The sequence below is a fragment of the Marmota flaviventris genome, chromosome 9 (assembly GCF_047511675.1).
Source record: "Marmota flaviventris isolate mMarFla1 chromosome 9, mMarFla1.hap1, whole genome shotgun sequence".
NCBI classification, from domain to species: Eukaryota; Metazoa; Chordata; class Mammalia; order Rodentia; family Sciuridae; genus Marmota; species Marmota flaviventris.
The window spans coordinates 5,272,912-5,289,060 of NC_092506.1; the positions used below are offsets into that span (position 1 = coordinate 5,272,912).

The window sequence follows — 16,149 nt, forward strand, 5'->3', positions numbered from 1 at the left end:
TTTTGTCATACTGCATTACTTAGGATTTCTAGTACAATATTGAAAAGGAGTGGTGAGAGGGGGTCGTCTTTGCTCTGTACTTGTTTTTAGTGGGAAAGTTGTGACCTTGCCACCATTAAATATGATGTTAGCTGTAGGTTTCTTATAGATGCTCTTTATCAAGTTGAATAAGCTCCACTCCATTTCTTGTATTCTGAGAGTTTACTTTTTATCATGAATGGGTGTTGAATTTTGTCATACTGTTTTATTGCTGAACTCGGGTTCCTTACCAGTGAACTACTTCCTAAATAAGCCTCTCCCCACTTTTAAATTTTGAGTTAGGATCTTGCTAAGTCGAGGCTGGCTTTGAACTTGCAATCCTGCTTCAGCCTCCCTAGTTGCTAGGATTACAAGTGTGTGCACCACCTCACCCAGTGTGTCAAATGCTTTCTTTTATCTATTGATACAGTTGATCAGTCTAAACTGAGAAACTACAGCATTGAAAATGGACTTTATTTGGGGTCTTGAGAATGATAGTTCAGAAGACATGGATTCAGATAGCTCTGGATCCATGTTCTGAGGAAGGCAGGAAAAGCAGGAGCTTACATGCTGGAAAGGAAAGGGGCTTCATTACTGTTAGAAGATAAAGACAAGAATGTATAAAAAGGATGGAAATTTCCATAAAACAGGAGTACAGCTGGGAGGGTGAGTCAGGAGAATCCCAAGTTTGAGGCTAGCTTGGACAACTTAGCAAGACTCGGTCTCAAAAAATAAAAATGGCTGGTGATGTGGCTCAGTGGTAAAGCGCCCCTGGGTTCTGTCCCCAGTATAAAAAGAAACAAATGTTCTGGAACCTCTTGATATGCTTCTTGGGCACAATGTAATCTGTGGTAGTTAACGTGCTCTAGATGGGCTGGGGACATAGCTCAGTTGGTAGAGTGCTTGCCTCCCATGCACAAGACCCTGCGCTCAATCCCCAGCAGCATAAAACAAAACAAAAAAAAGGGTATTCCAGATGCCTCCTGAAGTCAAAGGGGAGAGAGAGGTAACCCAAGTTTACACCCAGGCCACTGTGGACTCTAGCATGTGTCCTGCTTCCTTAGTGGCCTCTAACTCCGTTTTTTTTTTTTTAAAGAGGGAGAGAGAGAGAGAATTTTAATATTTATTTTTTAGTTTTCGGCGGACACAACATCTTTGTTTGTATGTGGTGCTGCGGATCGAACCCAGGCCGCACGCATGCCAGGCGAGCGCGCTACCGCTTGAGCCACATCCCCAGCCCCTCTAACTCCGTTTTGAGAAGCACTTTCAGTGTTGCTTTCATGGTGATTTTCCTTTTGTTTCTAAAGTATGATCATGTGATTTTTTTTTTTTTCTTTTTTCTGATGGTGCTGGGGATCGAACCTAGGGCCTTATGCATGCAAGGCAAGCACTTACCAACTGAGCTACACCCCAGCCCCAGTGATTTTTCTTCTTTAGCTTGTTGATGTGATAAATTGTGTTAACTGATTTTTGAATGTTGAACCTGAAGTCCTATTATTTGGGCTCAGCCTTTTGGTGAACTTTGCCCTTAGCACCCTTAGCCAGTATACTTGTCAAGCTTGGTATTGACTCCCCTTAGGTGGGGCAGATGACCAGAGGGACAGGAATAGTATATTCCCTTCTCCTAGGATAGGTTAGGCTCTGAGAAAACTCCAGCTGATGAGGCTCTGTCAAAATTGCTTCTCCTTAGGGCAGACGGGATTTGTTAAGGAGAGGGGAATGCTGCTGTGTATTTTAAGATGGTTTCTTTCCCCACTGGTCTGCCAGAAGCATGAAGGGATTTTTATTTTTTGGTTCCAAGGATTGACCCAGGGGCACTTTACCACTGAGCTACAGCTACTTCTCCAGCCGCTTTTATTTTTTGAGACAGGGCCTCACTAAGTTGCTGATGCTGGCTTTGACCTCATCATCCTCCAGCATCAGCCTCCCAAAGCCACTGGGATTACAGGCTTGCACCACCCATGCCTGCTCCCCTTTTATTTTTATTTTGAAACAGGGTTTCACTAAGTTGCTGAGGTTGGCCTCGAACTTGCAGTCCTCCTGCCTCAGCCTCCCACATTGCTGGGGTTATAGGCGTGTGCCTTCTTACCCAGTTATGAAGGGATTTTTTAATTTCCAATCACTGTGAGGACCTGGTAGAGAGTTCATGAATAATTGTGGAGACCCACTATATGATGGTCCCCTGAAGTTTTCTTTTTTTCTTCTTCCAGGGCAGAGAATTGAACTCTGCATTGTGCCTAGGGATGTGCTCTGCCATTGAGCTAAATCCCCACCCATTCCCTTGAAGCTCCCAGCAGTTTGTCAGTTGTTGAGCAGGTCTTCCTGCCCCACATTGCTTCCCTTTGAGGTTTCTGCTCTGGTGAGGTGCGGTTCTGGGTCTCCACCTGCCTGTGCAGTTTTAGGGGAGGAGTGTGCCTCATGACTTCACTGATGGATCTGAGAAGAATAATTGACTTTTTGAGTTTGGTCTGTTTTCCGCGTGTTTAGATTGGGCAGCCCTTTCCCAGCTTATGTGCCAGAATGGAAACCAGAGGTTATGCAGCTCATTAGTTTTTACTTTTATTTTTTCAGTCCTAGGGATTGAACACAGGGCCTCCAGTGCGTGCTGGACTCTGAGCTGCCCCCCAGCCTGAGTGGTATTTTACTACCACTCTCCATGGGGTCGCAGGCGTTGCTCTTGTCCAGTGTGTTCCCTTTCCTTTGCCTACACTGGCCGTGGCTCTCAGCCTTGTCCAGCTGCACTGGTACCTGGTTCTCCTGTTTTTCCTCCTGTGGAGCGGGCAGCCAGAACACTCTACCTGTCCAGGGAAAGCCTGTATCTCTAACTTTCCACAGAGAGATGGTAATCTCCAGGTCTTTCCCAACACATCCACACTCTAGTGTGCTTAGTGCTCCTTTGGTTGAGCTTTAGTAAAGCATTTAGAAAGTAAGGACTGGGAGGTCAGAAGGCTAGAGGGTGTGCTTGGGGTGCTTTGAGAGGAAGAGAGAGTGTTCCCTAACTGGAAAGGTGGCAGGACCTTTTAAGAGGGGAATGTGCCAGAGGCTGGCTGCATTCCCTGGAGGTGTAGCATAGTGACTTGAAACTGGCATTTTAGAAACTGGTTCTGGGATGGCCTGGGACAGGGAGGGGGAGAACTTAGTTGGGAGAGAGCTGGGAAACTGGGAGACTTTCATTTGAGAAGGAGTGAAAGGAGGAAAGAATTTGAAAGATAGGGAAAGGCCTAGGCTTTGAAGCTAAGGAAGATTTTGAGCTGGGCGAGATAGAGGCACTACTGTTAGGTGAGATTGGCTAATCAAGAGAAAGACATTATTTTGAATAGAGATCGGAAAAAGGAGTTGAAAGTCAGTGTAGAGAATATGTTGATCTTCCAATTTGGGGGTCACAGAGTTATTAAAAATCAGTTTTCAGGGCTGGGGACATAGCTCAGTTGGTAGAGTGCCTGCCTCGCATGCACAAGGTGGGTTCAATCCCCAGTACCACTCCCCCTCCAAAATAAATAAATAAATAAGTTTCCAGTTGGGCATGGTGGCACATGCCTGTAACCAGTGACTCCAGAGGCTGAGGCAGGAGAATCGTGAGTTCAAAGCCAGCCTCAGCAACTCAAGTTGGGGCTTAAGCAACTCAGTGAGACCCTGTCTCTAGATAAATACAAAAAAGGGCTGGGGATGAGGCTCAGTGGTTAAGTGTCCTTGGGTTCAATCCCTGGCACCTCCCACCCCTGCTCCCCCAAAATCTGTTTTCAAATGGAAGTGATTTTGGACTTTTCTTTTGGTGGTTGGGAATTGACCCCTGGGCCACTTTACTGAGATACCTCCACAGCCCTTTTTATTTTGAGGTAGGGTCTCCCTAAGTTGCCCAGCATGCCCTCAAACTTGCAATCCTCCTACCTCAGCCTCCCATGATTGGACAGTTTTGATTGTCGTGGTGGTACAGCTAACATCTAGTGGGCAGAGGGCAAAGATGACGCTGACCAAACATCCTACAGTGCACAGGGCACCTGCCTCTTCCCTCTGCCTCCACCCCCGTGCCAGACGTGTGGGGGCTGAGCCTCCCTGGAGTAGAGGGCTCATGTCTGAGCTTTACTGTCTCCTCTACAGCTTCTCTGAGATTAACCTTTGCTTTGGGATTGGTGCTGATGATGAGCAGTTCACATTATCTCCCGGAATCCTCACAAAGACCTCTGTTAGATACTGCTGTATTATTTTGTGGTGAGAAAACAGGCTTAGGGGCATTGAGTAACTTGACCAAGGTCACATGGTTCCTTGTGGAGCCAGCAGTCCCCCTGGGCTGGATGTCACAGCCTGTTCTTTGCACTGTGCCTCAGGCTCTGTGTGCAGAGAGTTGGGGGTTGGGATGCCTGTTCTTGATTACTGCCTATAGAAACTGTCATTTTACTGCACTCCCCCTAACCCCAGCCATGGTTATTTCAAGTTGAGTTTTAGATGGTTGGAAGAAATTTTTTTTTTTTTTAAAATACACTTTTTTCCTTATTTTCCTTGTGCTTTAAATTCAGTATTTAAATTTGGTATTATGTTGGCTTAAGCTTCATTTTTCCTCTGAGAAACTAGTTGTGTTGTCTTTTTTCTTTCAATGATGCTCTTGAAACTGTCAAGCTGCCTCTGTCTTCTCCCCTATCAGGCCCCCAGCCTTGCTGATTGGCTGTGGGTCTACTGGATGCCATGGGTCTTGTGGACAGTTTGCAGGGGTTTTGGTGACTTTTTGTTTTAAAAAAGTTTTTTCGATATAGACCAAGTAACTTCCTATTTTAATTTAGTAGATAAGTTTTGTGTTTGTGCCTGAGGATTGAACCTAGCCAGGGCCTTGCATATTGCCAGGCAACTGCTCCACTACTGAGCTATACCTCCAGGCCCAGTAGATGAAAATATTTTTGTTGAAGGTTTTTGTGGAGAAAACAGTTGCTTAGGTTTATTATCTGCCAGAGCATTTAGCTGACTCACTTGCAGTTGAATCCTTTTACAAATGATAAAAAAATATACAGATGGGGGGGCTGGGGATATAGCTCACATGGCAAGCACAAGCCTGGGTTCAATCCCCAGCAACCCCCCCCCCCAGTATAAATAAATAAATACATACATACATACATACATGCATAGAGAGATGTATAGAATGACATATTTCAAGACTTTGGATCAGTCACTAGGTAGTTGTATCACATGGATTTTTTTCTGCTTAGAATGCTGTAACAGAACTTAAGTGACCTCTTTAGACCTGCCAAGCCTACAAATAGAAGATACATTGGAGAAGCTATTTAAATACATTTTGCTAAAATAAAGATTGTATTATATTGTAAATCACCATTGAATAAAGTGATTTTACTCTAAAAATCTTTTTTTTTTTTTGGCAGAACTAGGGATTGGACCTAGAAGTGCTGAACTAAAACCTCAGCCCTTTTTATTTTTTGAGACCAGATCTTACGAAGTTGCTGAGACTGGCCTCAAACTTGCCATTCTCCTCTCTCAGCCTCCCAAGTAGACAAATTGAGTTCTTAAAACCTTGGATGTGATATACACAAGTGTCCAAGTTAACACTGAATTCTTACCAGCTTTCATATGCTGTGGGTGAGGTATGTTTTAAAGTGGGTCACATATTGCAGGTAAATTACATCTACAAGACTATTAAGCTTTATTCTTGGGGTTTTGATGACATTATTGACTCATATTTGACTTGGGTTTTATACCCAGAGTATGTTTATGTCTACATGAACTTTTTAGAATATAGTTTTCATAGCCAACCTGATGAGAATGCTCAGTGTTTGCTATAGCTGGTACATAGTTGGAAGGATTTGCAAAGCTGCCTTTGACTTTGTGTGTTCTGGATCCAACGTGATACCTTGAACCTGTAGCATAGTGGCTAGAGAGGGATGATGAGTTAGGAGCTGTGTTATGCTGTCCCACCCCCAAGGACTTTGGAAGTGGTAAATAGAAGGATGGTTTTTACAGCTGCCAATGCCATCGCCACCTTTCCTTTCCCACATGACAGTTGGTTTTTATTGTCTGTGTGTCAGTGGGGAGCAGTCCCCACCACAGGCTCCCAGATACTGTCTTATGCGCCTCTGAAGTCAGATGAAGTGGGAATGGTGAAGCCTGGCAATTGATGGCTAAATGTTAAAGTTACTTTCTTGAAGGGTAGCGAGTGACCTAATAGCAAATTAAGAGGAACAGAAAGATTTTTTTCACCTTTCCAGTTTCAGCACATTATGGGTTCACCCTTAGGGTAGATAGCGTGGCTCATTTGATTGGGACACTTATGTGACGTTGATTTCCCTTGAAAAGGATTGAGCTGTTTGGCTCAGTGAAAAGGTTGCAGGGAAAGACAAGTGGGGGCAAACAAAACAAGCTGCTCGGTGTAGGACTTTCTCGGAATTTGAAAGAGGGAAAAGCCACCAAGAGGCAAATTCGTCCTTGTTATTGTGTGTCATATGACTAAGGGACATTTTGGCCTTTTAGACGGTTCAAAAAGGAAATCTGGGAGGGAAAAGGAGTCCTAGGTATAAACGTCTGGGAAAGTACCCAGAATGTTATCTGTCAGGTGACTAGAGGAAGGGTGTTTGAGAAAAGGTTTAATTAACTAGCGCCCAATTCATGGGAAATTTTCTGTATTCTTTAAGGAAAAGTGTAAAATAAGAAAAATCAAGATTATTATAAAAATTAAAAAATTTTCTGTTATGCTTTGGAATCAGTTCAATTCTGAGTTCTTCTGTATCTCTTCTCTCCAATACCGTACAACAATATTTCATGTTCAAAATGACGACCCACGACCAGTAAAGACCTTGAATCATTAATACCTGTCATGCTTGCCAGGTTGTATGCAAGGCAGGAAGCGTGGGGAAGACGTATGAAGAGATTTTAGATTTTCAAGGATATATTTCTTTTTTGCTTTTTTTTGTGGCATTGGGGAATCAAATCCAAGATCTCACATATGCTAGGCAAATGCTCTGCCACTGAGCTGCTCCTAAACATATTTATTTATTGGCCTCCAGTTGTTGTAGAGTAGAATGGTGCTTACTATAAACCTTCTTGATAATTAAGGAAATTCAGCCAAGTGCTAGTTAGACAGCTTCCTATTACTGCAACAGAATACCCGAGACAGCTAACTTATAAGGAGAAAAGATTTATTTTGGCTCACAGTTTTAGAAGTTTCATTTCAAGATCAACAGATTCATCACTTTGGGCCTGTGATGAGGGGCTGGATGACAGGGTGGGGAGCTGAGGCAAAGTGGACTGCTCACCTGTGGCCAGGAAGCAAAAGAGAGGAAGAGACCAGTGTCCCAAGTCCCCTTTAGGGGCATACCCCCAATGACCAAGGACCTCCTGTAAGATCCCACTTTCTAAAGGTCCTCAGCTCCTCCTGGTAGCACTACCCTGGGGACCAAGTCTTTAACATATGGATCTTTGGAGGATATTCACCAAATTAGCAAGTAGGAGAGCTGTGTACATTTTATTTATGAAGTGATGACAAAGGACAGTTGGAAAAACAAGGTCTATTTTTATTTGTTTGGTGTTTGTTTATTTATTTATTTTAGTTGTAGATGGACACAGTACTTTTAATTTATTTGTGTATTTTTATGTGGTGCTGAGGATCGAACCCAGTGCCTCACACATGCTAGACCAGTGCTCTGCCACTGAGCCACAAACATTTATTTTGTTTTGAAAACTTCTTAAAAGATAATGAGTTACTTTTACAGAAGGGTATCCTAGAAAATAAGCCTTTCTCCCACTTGACCTTCAGCATCTCTAGAGGCAGGCATTGTTAGTATTAAGTGTTCTTCCAGGGAGATCTTGGGCATGCATTCGCGTGTGAGTACGTTCATTCTTTCACAAATAATTGGGAGCCTGCCATGTGTTGGGCACTGTACAGGAGGTAAGAATATGTAGCCCCCCCCCCCAATCTTCTTAGTACTTTCAATAGATTATTTTTTTGTTTTGCATTTCAAGGAATGCTGAAGATGTTAGAGATTGTTTCATATTTGTATTCAACATACTATGCATAATGAGCTACCTGCAATCATTCATTAATTTCTGCAGTGCTGGGGATTGAATCCAGGGCCTCCTGCATGCTAGGCAAGCACTTTATCACTGAGCTACATCCCAACTACTGGAAGTGAATTTTTTGGGGGGCGAGGGGAGTGAATTCTTGATCAGCATATGTATCTTTTTTTTTTTTTTTTTTTGTACTAGGGATTGAACTCAGGAACACTCAACCACTGAGCCACATTCCCAGCCCTATTTTGTATTTTGTTTTGAGACACGGTCTCTCTGAGTTGCTTAGTGCCTTGCCATTGCTGAGGCTGGCTTTGAGTTTGTGATCCTCTTGCCTCAGAATTTGTGATCCTCTTGCTTTAGCCTCCGGAGCCGCTGGAATTTCAGGTGTGCACAATAAGTGGTGATCTTGAGGGATACCAGTGGGCACTTCCTGTCCTTTTATTTTTACCATCATGGATTGCTTATGTGTGTGAATGCGAAGTAAATGTGTCATTTTCACTTTGATATTTTTTTTTTTTTTCAAATTTTGGGGCTTTTTTTTTTTTTTTTTTTAAGAGAGAGGAGAGGGAGGGGGGGGAGAGAGAGAGAATTTTTTAATGTTTATTTTTTAGTTTTCGGCAGACACAACATCTTTGTTTGTATGTGGTGCTGAGGATCGAACCCGGGCCGCACGCATGCCAGGCTAGCGTGCCACATCCCCAGCCCCACTTTGATATTTTGCATGAACATCTTATGCCTCCTTTATTTAATTATGACTTATATTATTGTAAAGCTGTTATGTATGATAACAAATTTGGTTTCACAAATTTTGAAATCCTTGAGAGCACCTAGGAGGATATTTCTGACAAATTATATAGCAAATTGGGCTCTTGTATTTTTACCATCTCTTCTTGGCCTTTCTTCTTACCAGATCTTCTTGTTCCCAGTGATGTTATTTGACACATTAATCATTGGCTTTTTTCTAAGGAGTTTCTCATTGTAGTTGAGGTCATTGGTGCCAGTGACCTTGATTCATTTATTTGGACTGTCCCTAAGCAATAATCCATAGCTTTTTCACTAAAGCCTGTTGAGCAGCAGACTGCAGGTAACACTGTAGATGAAGAATTTCCAAGTTGTGAGCTTGTTTCTGGCCAAGCTAGCTTGACTGCCTTCTGTAGGCGTACGGGGACAGATTTTGAATCAAGTCCACAGTTTGGAACAGTAGTTCATCTGTTTGCTCTGGCATTTATTTGAGCTTTCAAGAGTGTGTGACAGGAAGAAAAACCAGGGCTTTTAACTCCGATGTAATGCCTGTCCTGTTGCTTGGTAGCCAGAAACCCATGTTGGCTGTGGCTGGACCTGGGTGTGGGTTCTGATGAGCCCTGTGGAGGAGGTGCTGCCTGAGGGTAAGCAGAAAGGGTGAGGCTGCTCTGGGCCTGTTTCCTGCTGGCTCTGGAAACCAGGAACCTTGGGTTCCCTGTTCTTTCTGATCTTGTTAACTAAGGACCAACTTAATTTGTCTTCTGGGAAAATAGGTCCTTACTCAGTCATTCCTAGACACTTAATGATTGTTTTAAGTAAGCCATTGGGAAACTACTTAAATATGGCTTTTTTAAATCTGAGGGGAATTGCCTAGAAACATATTCAAGTTTTTTAGTTGCTTAAGAAAAAAATCATAGGAAAAAAGATCATTGCTTTTTTCTTTTTAAAAACAGCTTACTGGGGCTGGGATTGTGGCTCAGTGGTAGAGAGGTTGCCTAGCTTGTGTGATGCACTGGGTTCCATCCTCAGCAACACATATAAATAAATAAAATAAAGGCCCATCAATAACTAAAAAAAGAAAAAATAAAAAATACAGCTTTATTGAGTTAACATATTTGACGTACTGTACCATTTAAATTTACCTATTTGAAGTGGTTTTTAGTGTAGTCACAGGTCCATGCAACTGTCTACATGGTGAACTTTAGAACATTTTCATCATATCACAAAGAAACCCCACCCCTTCCCCCTGCCTTCTACCCCAAGCTCTAAATGTTTTTAAGGTTCATCCATGCAGCATGTATTATATGACATGTTTTTAAGGTTGCTCATATAGAATGTTCTAATACTTAATTTGTTTTTTTGAAGAGATGGGGCTCTTGCTGTGTTGCTCAGGCTGGCCTCAAAACTCATAGCCTCAAGCTATCTTCCTGCCTCAGTCTCCCAAGTTGTTGGGACTGTAGCCACATACAAGTGCTCCCTGCTCTTCATTCTTTCTTACTACAAATTTGGTAGACAGAATAAAATCTACATTTTTAAGTGTATAGTTGAGTGGAATTAAGTACATGCACATTGAGCAGTCACCACCACCAACATCCATCTCCAGAACCCTTTATCCTCTCAAGTCTGAGATTCTGTCCCCAGTAAACATTAACTAACCCTGTTCCCCCAGTCACCCTTATTCTTTAAATCCATTAACTCAGCATCTGTTTCTAGTTATCTTGTGTTTCCTAGGGTATGATGTACAGTCTTTTGACCTCTAGCCATAACCTTGATTTTAGCCATGTAAAACCTATTTTCGGACTTATGGACTCTAGAATTGTAAACTAGAAATTTGTGTTCAGTTTCTGTCTCTTTCTTGAAGGCAGGGACTCACATATGTTCAGTTTGTTACTCTTGCTTCCATCATAGTGCTTTGCTTAAGTAGTATTCCTAAGATTTATTGGTTAGATAAGAAAAGGATATAATGAAGTCCACTACAGTTGAAGAGCATTTTATCAGTAATTCTTAATCGTATAGTCATCTTAGGAACTAACTTTTCTCTATAGCTGATCGTTTCCCACTCAGGCAGATGATTTGCTCCAAGGCTCTAGCTTGCTTTTGACTTTGGTAGTCAGACATGAATCTGACTATAGGGCATTGGGGTCCCATTTCTTTGGAAAGCCCCAGTTTGTATTGCAAGTTTTTTTTTTTTTTTTTTTCTCTTTCAGTGCTGGGGATAGAATACAGGGCCTCATGCATACCAGGCAAGTGCTCTCGCACTGAGCCACATCCTCAGCCCAACATTGCAAAGACATTTGACAAGGCTGTTAGTTAAAATTGGTTGAGGGAACAAAAAGGGTGGATCCTGGAATCGCAAGCCTTAGAGAGGAAGGGCCCAGCATTTTAATCTTGTGATTATGGAAATAAAAATGAAAATCTTGGATTCTAGAAGAATATGATCTTGTAGAGAGGAATACCTCTGGGATGTTCCCCCATTCCTAGTGCTGAGGAGGTTCCTCTTTGGCCCTTTTCATTCTCTAGGTACACACTGGCAATTTTTAAAAAACCTCTGCACAAGTTTACTGTAGAAAAGCAGATTGGGAATTTGCCCATTTTTAGTGTGACTTGTGGACTTAATATGAAAGCTATAAATTCACTAATCTTGTTCCTTCCAAGTGTTCTGAGAGGGTGCAGGATGCTACAAGCGCAGTTCCTGTGTGGGCTGACTTTTCATCTGTATTCATCCAAGAGTGACTTTGCTCACCTTCACAGTGTGGATGTTTACTGTCCTCTGATTTCTGACAGAGGTGGCCTCAGCAACATGCTGTTCCAGTGCTCCTTACCCGACACCATGGCCACGGTTGGCGATGAGCCTCGGAAAGTGCTTCTGCGGCTGTATGGGGCGATTCTGCAGATGGTGAGTGTGGGCAGCTTGGGCGGGGCCTCTGGATGCTTCAATCCTCTTTCTAGAGATGTTAATGGTGCACTATAGACATTTAAGTATATTGCTTTTATTTTAGTTGGTCTGTATGACTTGGTTCATTGTTTACATCGTAAGTTAATTCTTGTTTTTATCTAATATTTATTAGTCAAACAGATATTCTCAGTGTTATATCTAGAGAATATATGTTGGTGAAACCTTTAAAAAGTGCTGATGTTTCTTGGATTTTCTACACTGAAATTTTCAACTCAGATTGTAAAATTTTAAGTGGAGAAGGTATGGTTTTTATAGCAACATCAAAAAAATTTTCTCTCATAAATATGTATAATTAAGATGTCAATTAAAACATTTTTAAAAAGATTTTGGAGAATAGTCTCAGTTAACAAAGTATGATCTCAGTGAAGCTGAATTTATTAACTACTTCTGAGATTTCTTTAAAACTTTGAATGATAAATTTATAATCTTCCTAAATTTTTATATTAGTCAAATTTAGTTTTCATGTAAGTTGAATTGTCTTATCCAGTTAGAGGATATTTCAAATGCCCAGACCTTTTTGTTTTTGCTATTTCACTAACCACATGTGGAAAGAAACGTTAGGTTGCTATATTTCTATGATAGGATTTTGATACCCATTGTGATCTTTGAAAAGATCCATTTTTATCTTCAGAACAGAATAGTTTTTTGACTAAAATTTTTAAAAGACCAGTCTTTTCAACTCAACCTAAAAAAAAACAGATTTTATCTGTGATATTTGATTATATATATTATATACTTAGTAAAGTTAAAATTGACAATCTAGATGTTAATTTGTTAAAAATTGTCATAATGTGAATGAGTCCTTTCATTGGATACTTTGTCCTTGACTCTGTCCAGCTGGGAAAGTGGTTAATGTCTAAAAGTATTAGGAACAAGTTAGCCTGTTTGGAGGTACACAGCTGCTCCATGCATACCTCAGAACATCTCCGGTCCCGAAACTAGTATGCAGCAGGAGCCACAGCTGGAGCCACCTTAAAACACTGACCCTCCATTGAAGATCTTAAGGAGCAAAATCCTCGTGTCTGTTGTGTAGCCTGCTTTTTAATTTAATCAAATTGCAGTTGATTATAGAGCCATTTTCCAAGTAATTGATGTCCTTTAGCTCTGTTAATGTTAAAAGACCTAATGAAATCAGTCTTTTTAGAATTTTTCAAGGACTGTGTACATTCTGTAATAAGTCCCATTTCTGTTCTTCTGTATATTTTGCATTTAAGCAATGCTTTTAAAATACTTTAAAAAGTAGCTGCTGAGCTCAGTTTGGTGGATCATGCCTGTAATCTCAGCTACTTGGAGGATTACAAATTCAAGGTCAGCCTGGGCAATTTAGTGAGAGCCTGTCTTAGAATAGAAAGGTTTGGGGTTATATAGCTCAGTGATAGAGCACCCGGGCTTCAGTTCCCAGTACCATAGATAAATAAATAGCTGCTGAAATTGCATGTGATATAAAATTGTTTAAATCTGATAAGACTTTCATTCCTATTTATATCTTAAATAAAAGCCTTTTAAATGGGCACAGTGTGCTCTTCCATGTATAAGCTAGGAGTAAAGTTCTCTGTTATAGAGCACCGCTGAAATGATGGAAGCTATGGAATGTTCTGTATCTGTGTTGTCCAGTGTGCTTGTCACTAGCCATATGTCACTACCAAACACTGAAATATGGCAAGTGTGGCCCGTGAGCTGAATTTAAAATTTTATTTGATTTTAATTAAGTTGAAATAGTCACATGTGGTTGACTATTACCATATTGGACAACCCAGCTCTGGTATAGGCTGGGTTACTACTATATGAGTGACCCTGTAAAAGCCAGCTGCAGCTTGGCAGTTAGCCTTTCCCCTAATGAAGATTCACTAGCAGTCATTAATATTTCATCCTTTTTGGAATTTTAGCACTCTGGTAGTATTATCTTTTAGCAGTTAAGTACAAATAGAAGTGCTTGGAAATGAGAATTTATTTAAACGGAACTCTGTGTCTGTTTTCCTTCCACTCTCCTCTCCCCTCTCTTCCTCCTTCCTCCCTCCCTCCCTCTCTCTCTCTCTCTCTCTCTTCCTTCCCTCCTCTCCCCCTCTCTTTTGAACCAAGGGGCCCTTTATCACTGAGCTGCATTCCCATCTTTTTTTATTTTTTTATTTTTAATCTTTGAGACAGGGTCTTGCTAAGTTGCTCAGGCTGGCCTGAAACTTGCAGTCCTCCTGCCTCAGCCTCCTGAGTAACTGGGATTACAGATGTGCACTTTCCTTATTTATTTTTAAGGTGAGGGGAGACTATTAAGTAACTCAGGAAAATAAATCTCAGAATGATTTGAACTGCTTAAAACGAAATTAACTCTTTCCAAACTAATAGCATGGAGTATGTTTCACAAACCATTCTAGTTTCAGGGGCAGACACTCCTGTATTTAGCAAGTCAGTTATCTTTATATTAGGCAAACATTATATTAGTTTCCGTTCCCAAAGCTGCCTCTGCTTAGGAAAGTGGAGACCATGCTTGCAAGCATCTGGGTAGAAATGAGTGGTATCTAAGTGGATGAAGAGGAACACTTCCACAGTCTCATGCTTGACCTAAGATAGTAAGTTCTTTTGTTTTGGTACCGGGAATGAACTCAGGGGCACTGAGCCACATGAGCCACATCCCCAACCCTATTTTGTATTTTATTTAGAGACAGGATCTCACTGAGTTGCTTTAGTGCCTCGCTTTTGCTGAGGCTGGCTTGTGGTCCTCCTGCCTCAGCCTCCTGAGCTGTTGGGATTACAGGCGTGAGCCCCCTTACCCGGCAGTAAACTCATTTTTGTTGGAAAAAACTTCCTGATCTGACCCTTAGTTCAAGTATGCTCTTATGGTTGAAGTTTAAACATAGTAAAACCATGAGATCTACAACTTTGAATTGAAATATTTTTAGTTCTCAAACTCTGCAGGGTGTAAGAGGAACATTTGTTGCCAAAGAAGAACCTCAAATATTGGTGGCCGTTGTAGACTGTTGGTCATTGGGGTTGCTGTGACATGAGGGGAGGAATCACATTCAGAGACTCTGAAAAATGACTTCAGTAGAGAGAAGGAAGTAAGAAGTGAACCAGGCACAGCAGAAGTTGAGCCTCCCCAGCGCTGTGCCAGGAGCTCTACCATGAATTTAAATTCCTTTTCAAAGGTTTTCAATTCAGTTTCTAAAAGTCTGTTATTTATTTATTTCTCCTGGGGCATGGGAGAATCAAATTGCTGTTTTATGTTCAACTTTTTGAAATAAACATGGCACGTCACGGAGAGAGACATTTATGGTCTTCACTGAGGCCTTCATTCTTATCACAACAACAACAACAACAACAAAAATCGCCAGAATTAATGGAAAATTGTTAATTGTTTAATTAACAGATGCAGAGCAAATGTGGAGCCCCAATAAATAAATAAATACCATTACTTTAATAAACTTACAGGGTAGCAACAGAATTAAATGTGGTGTGATTCAGGTGATCTGCTTTCCTTCTTTTTTTTTTTTTTTAAATATTCTTTTAGTTGTCAATAGACCTTTATTTCATTTATTTATATGGGGTGCTGAGGATCGAACCCAGTACCTCACAAATGCTAGGCAAGCGCTCTGCCTCTGAGCCCCGGCCCCAGCCCCATGCTTTCCTTCTTTTTAACTGCACACACATCCTATGTCTGTATGTGTGTCCATGGAGGAGAGACTGGTGACTGCTTGGTGAGCTCTTTCAGTGCCATTGGGCCTTTAAGGGAGTTCCAGTTCACCCTTTCCTTGAAGAATGTTAATTAAGGACTGCTGCTGCACATAATGATAGGCCCGTGTGTTTCCTCAGAATATTTTGCTGTTTTGCTTAATTATATGATAGTCTAGTTTAGTTTAGTATGTCCCTTCTTTCCCTCTCCCCTTCCTTGTTTTACACTTTTGAACTTTTTACCTCTGTGGGAATCAAATAGTATGTGGAAATAGTCCTCATGTTTTTTAATCAGTAATGATTTATTTATTTATTTTTAATTTTTAAAATGGTTTTAGATGAACACAATACCTTTATTTTATTTGTTTATTTATATGTGGTGCTGAGGATCGAACCCAGGGCCTCACATGTGCTAGGCAAGTGCTCTACCACTGAGCCACAACCCCAGCTTTCAGTAATGATTTATAAGTGACTTGGTTTAAAATAACTAGATGCTTCTCAGTTTTCTCCTATTTCTTCCTCTTGGTGTTGTGAGATATGTGATTTCCTTTATTTCCATAGTGACAGTGATGTGACTGCTCTTTGTTGCAGTTCTCTAAGGGTTAAGTACCAGAAAGCCAAGGTAAAACCTTGTGATTGACTTACAGCTCAATTTGTGTCCACAAACATCTGTCTCTTCCAGCCCCTAACTCTATACAAGATGAGACATAAGCAAACTTGCTCATTATATCCTGGGTTTTTTTTTTTTTTTTTTTTTTTTTTTTTTA

At 41.1% G+C, this 16,149-nt stretch overlaps 1 protein-coding gene across 5 annotated transcripts in view; it reads left to right on the top strand.

Annotated features, from left to right (window-relative positions):
- The window catches only part of Chka (choline kinase alpha), a 58,171-nt gene that overhangs the window by 10,309 nt on the left and 31,713 nt on the right, over positions 1-16,149 (top strand). For all 5 annotated transcript variants that reach the window (XR_004618751.2, XM_071615997.1, XM_034636878.2 and 2 more), the window contains exon 2: positions 11,548-11,659. Coding sequence is in view for 4 of the 5 variants with exons in the window: in XM_071615997.1 (XP_071472098.1) it covers positions 11,548-11,659 (112 nt within the window). In the remaining variant the exon portion in view is untranslated. The remainder of the gene's footprint in view (positions 1-11,547; positions 11,660-16,149) is intronic.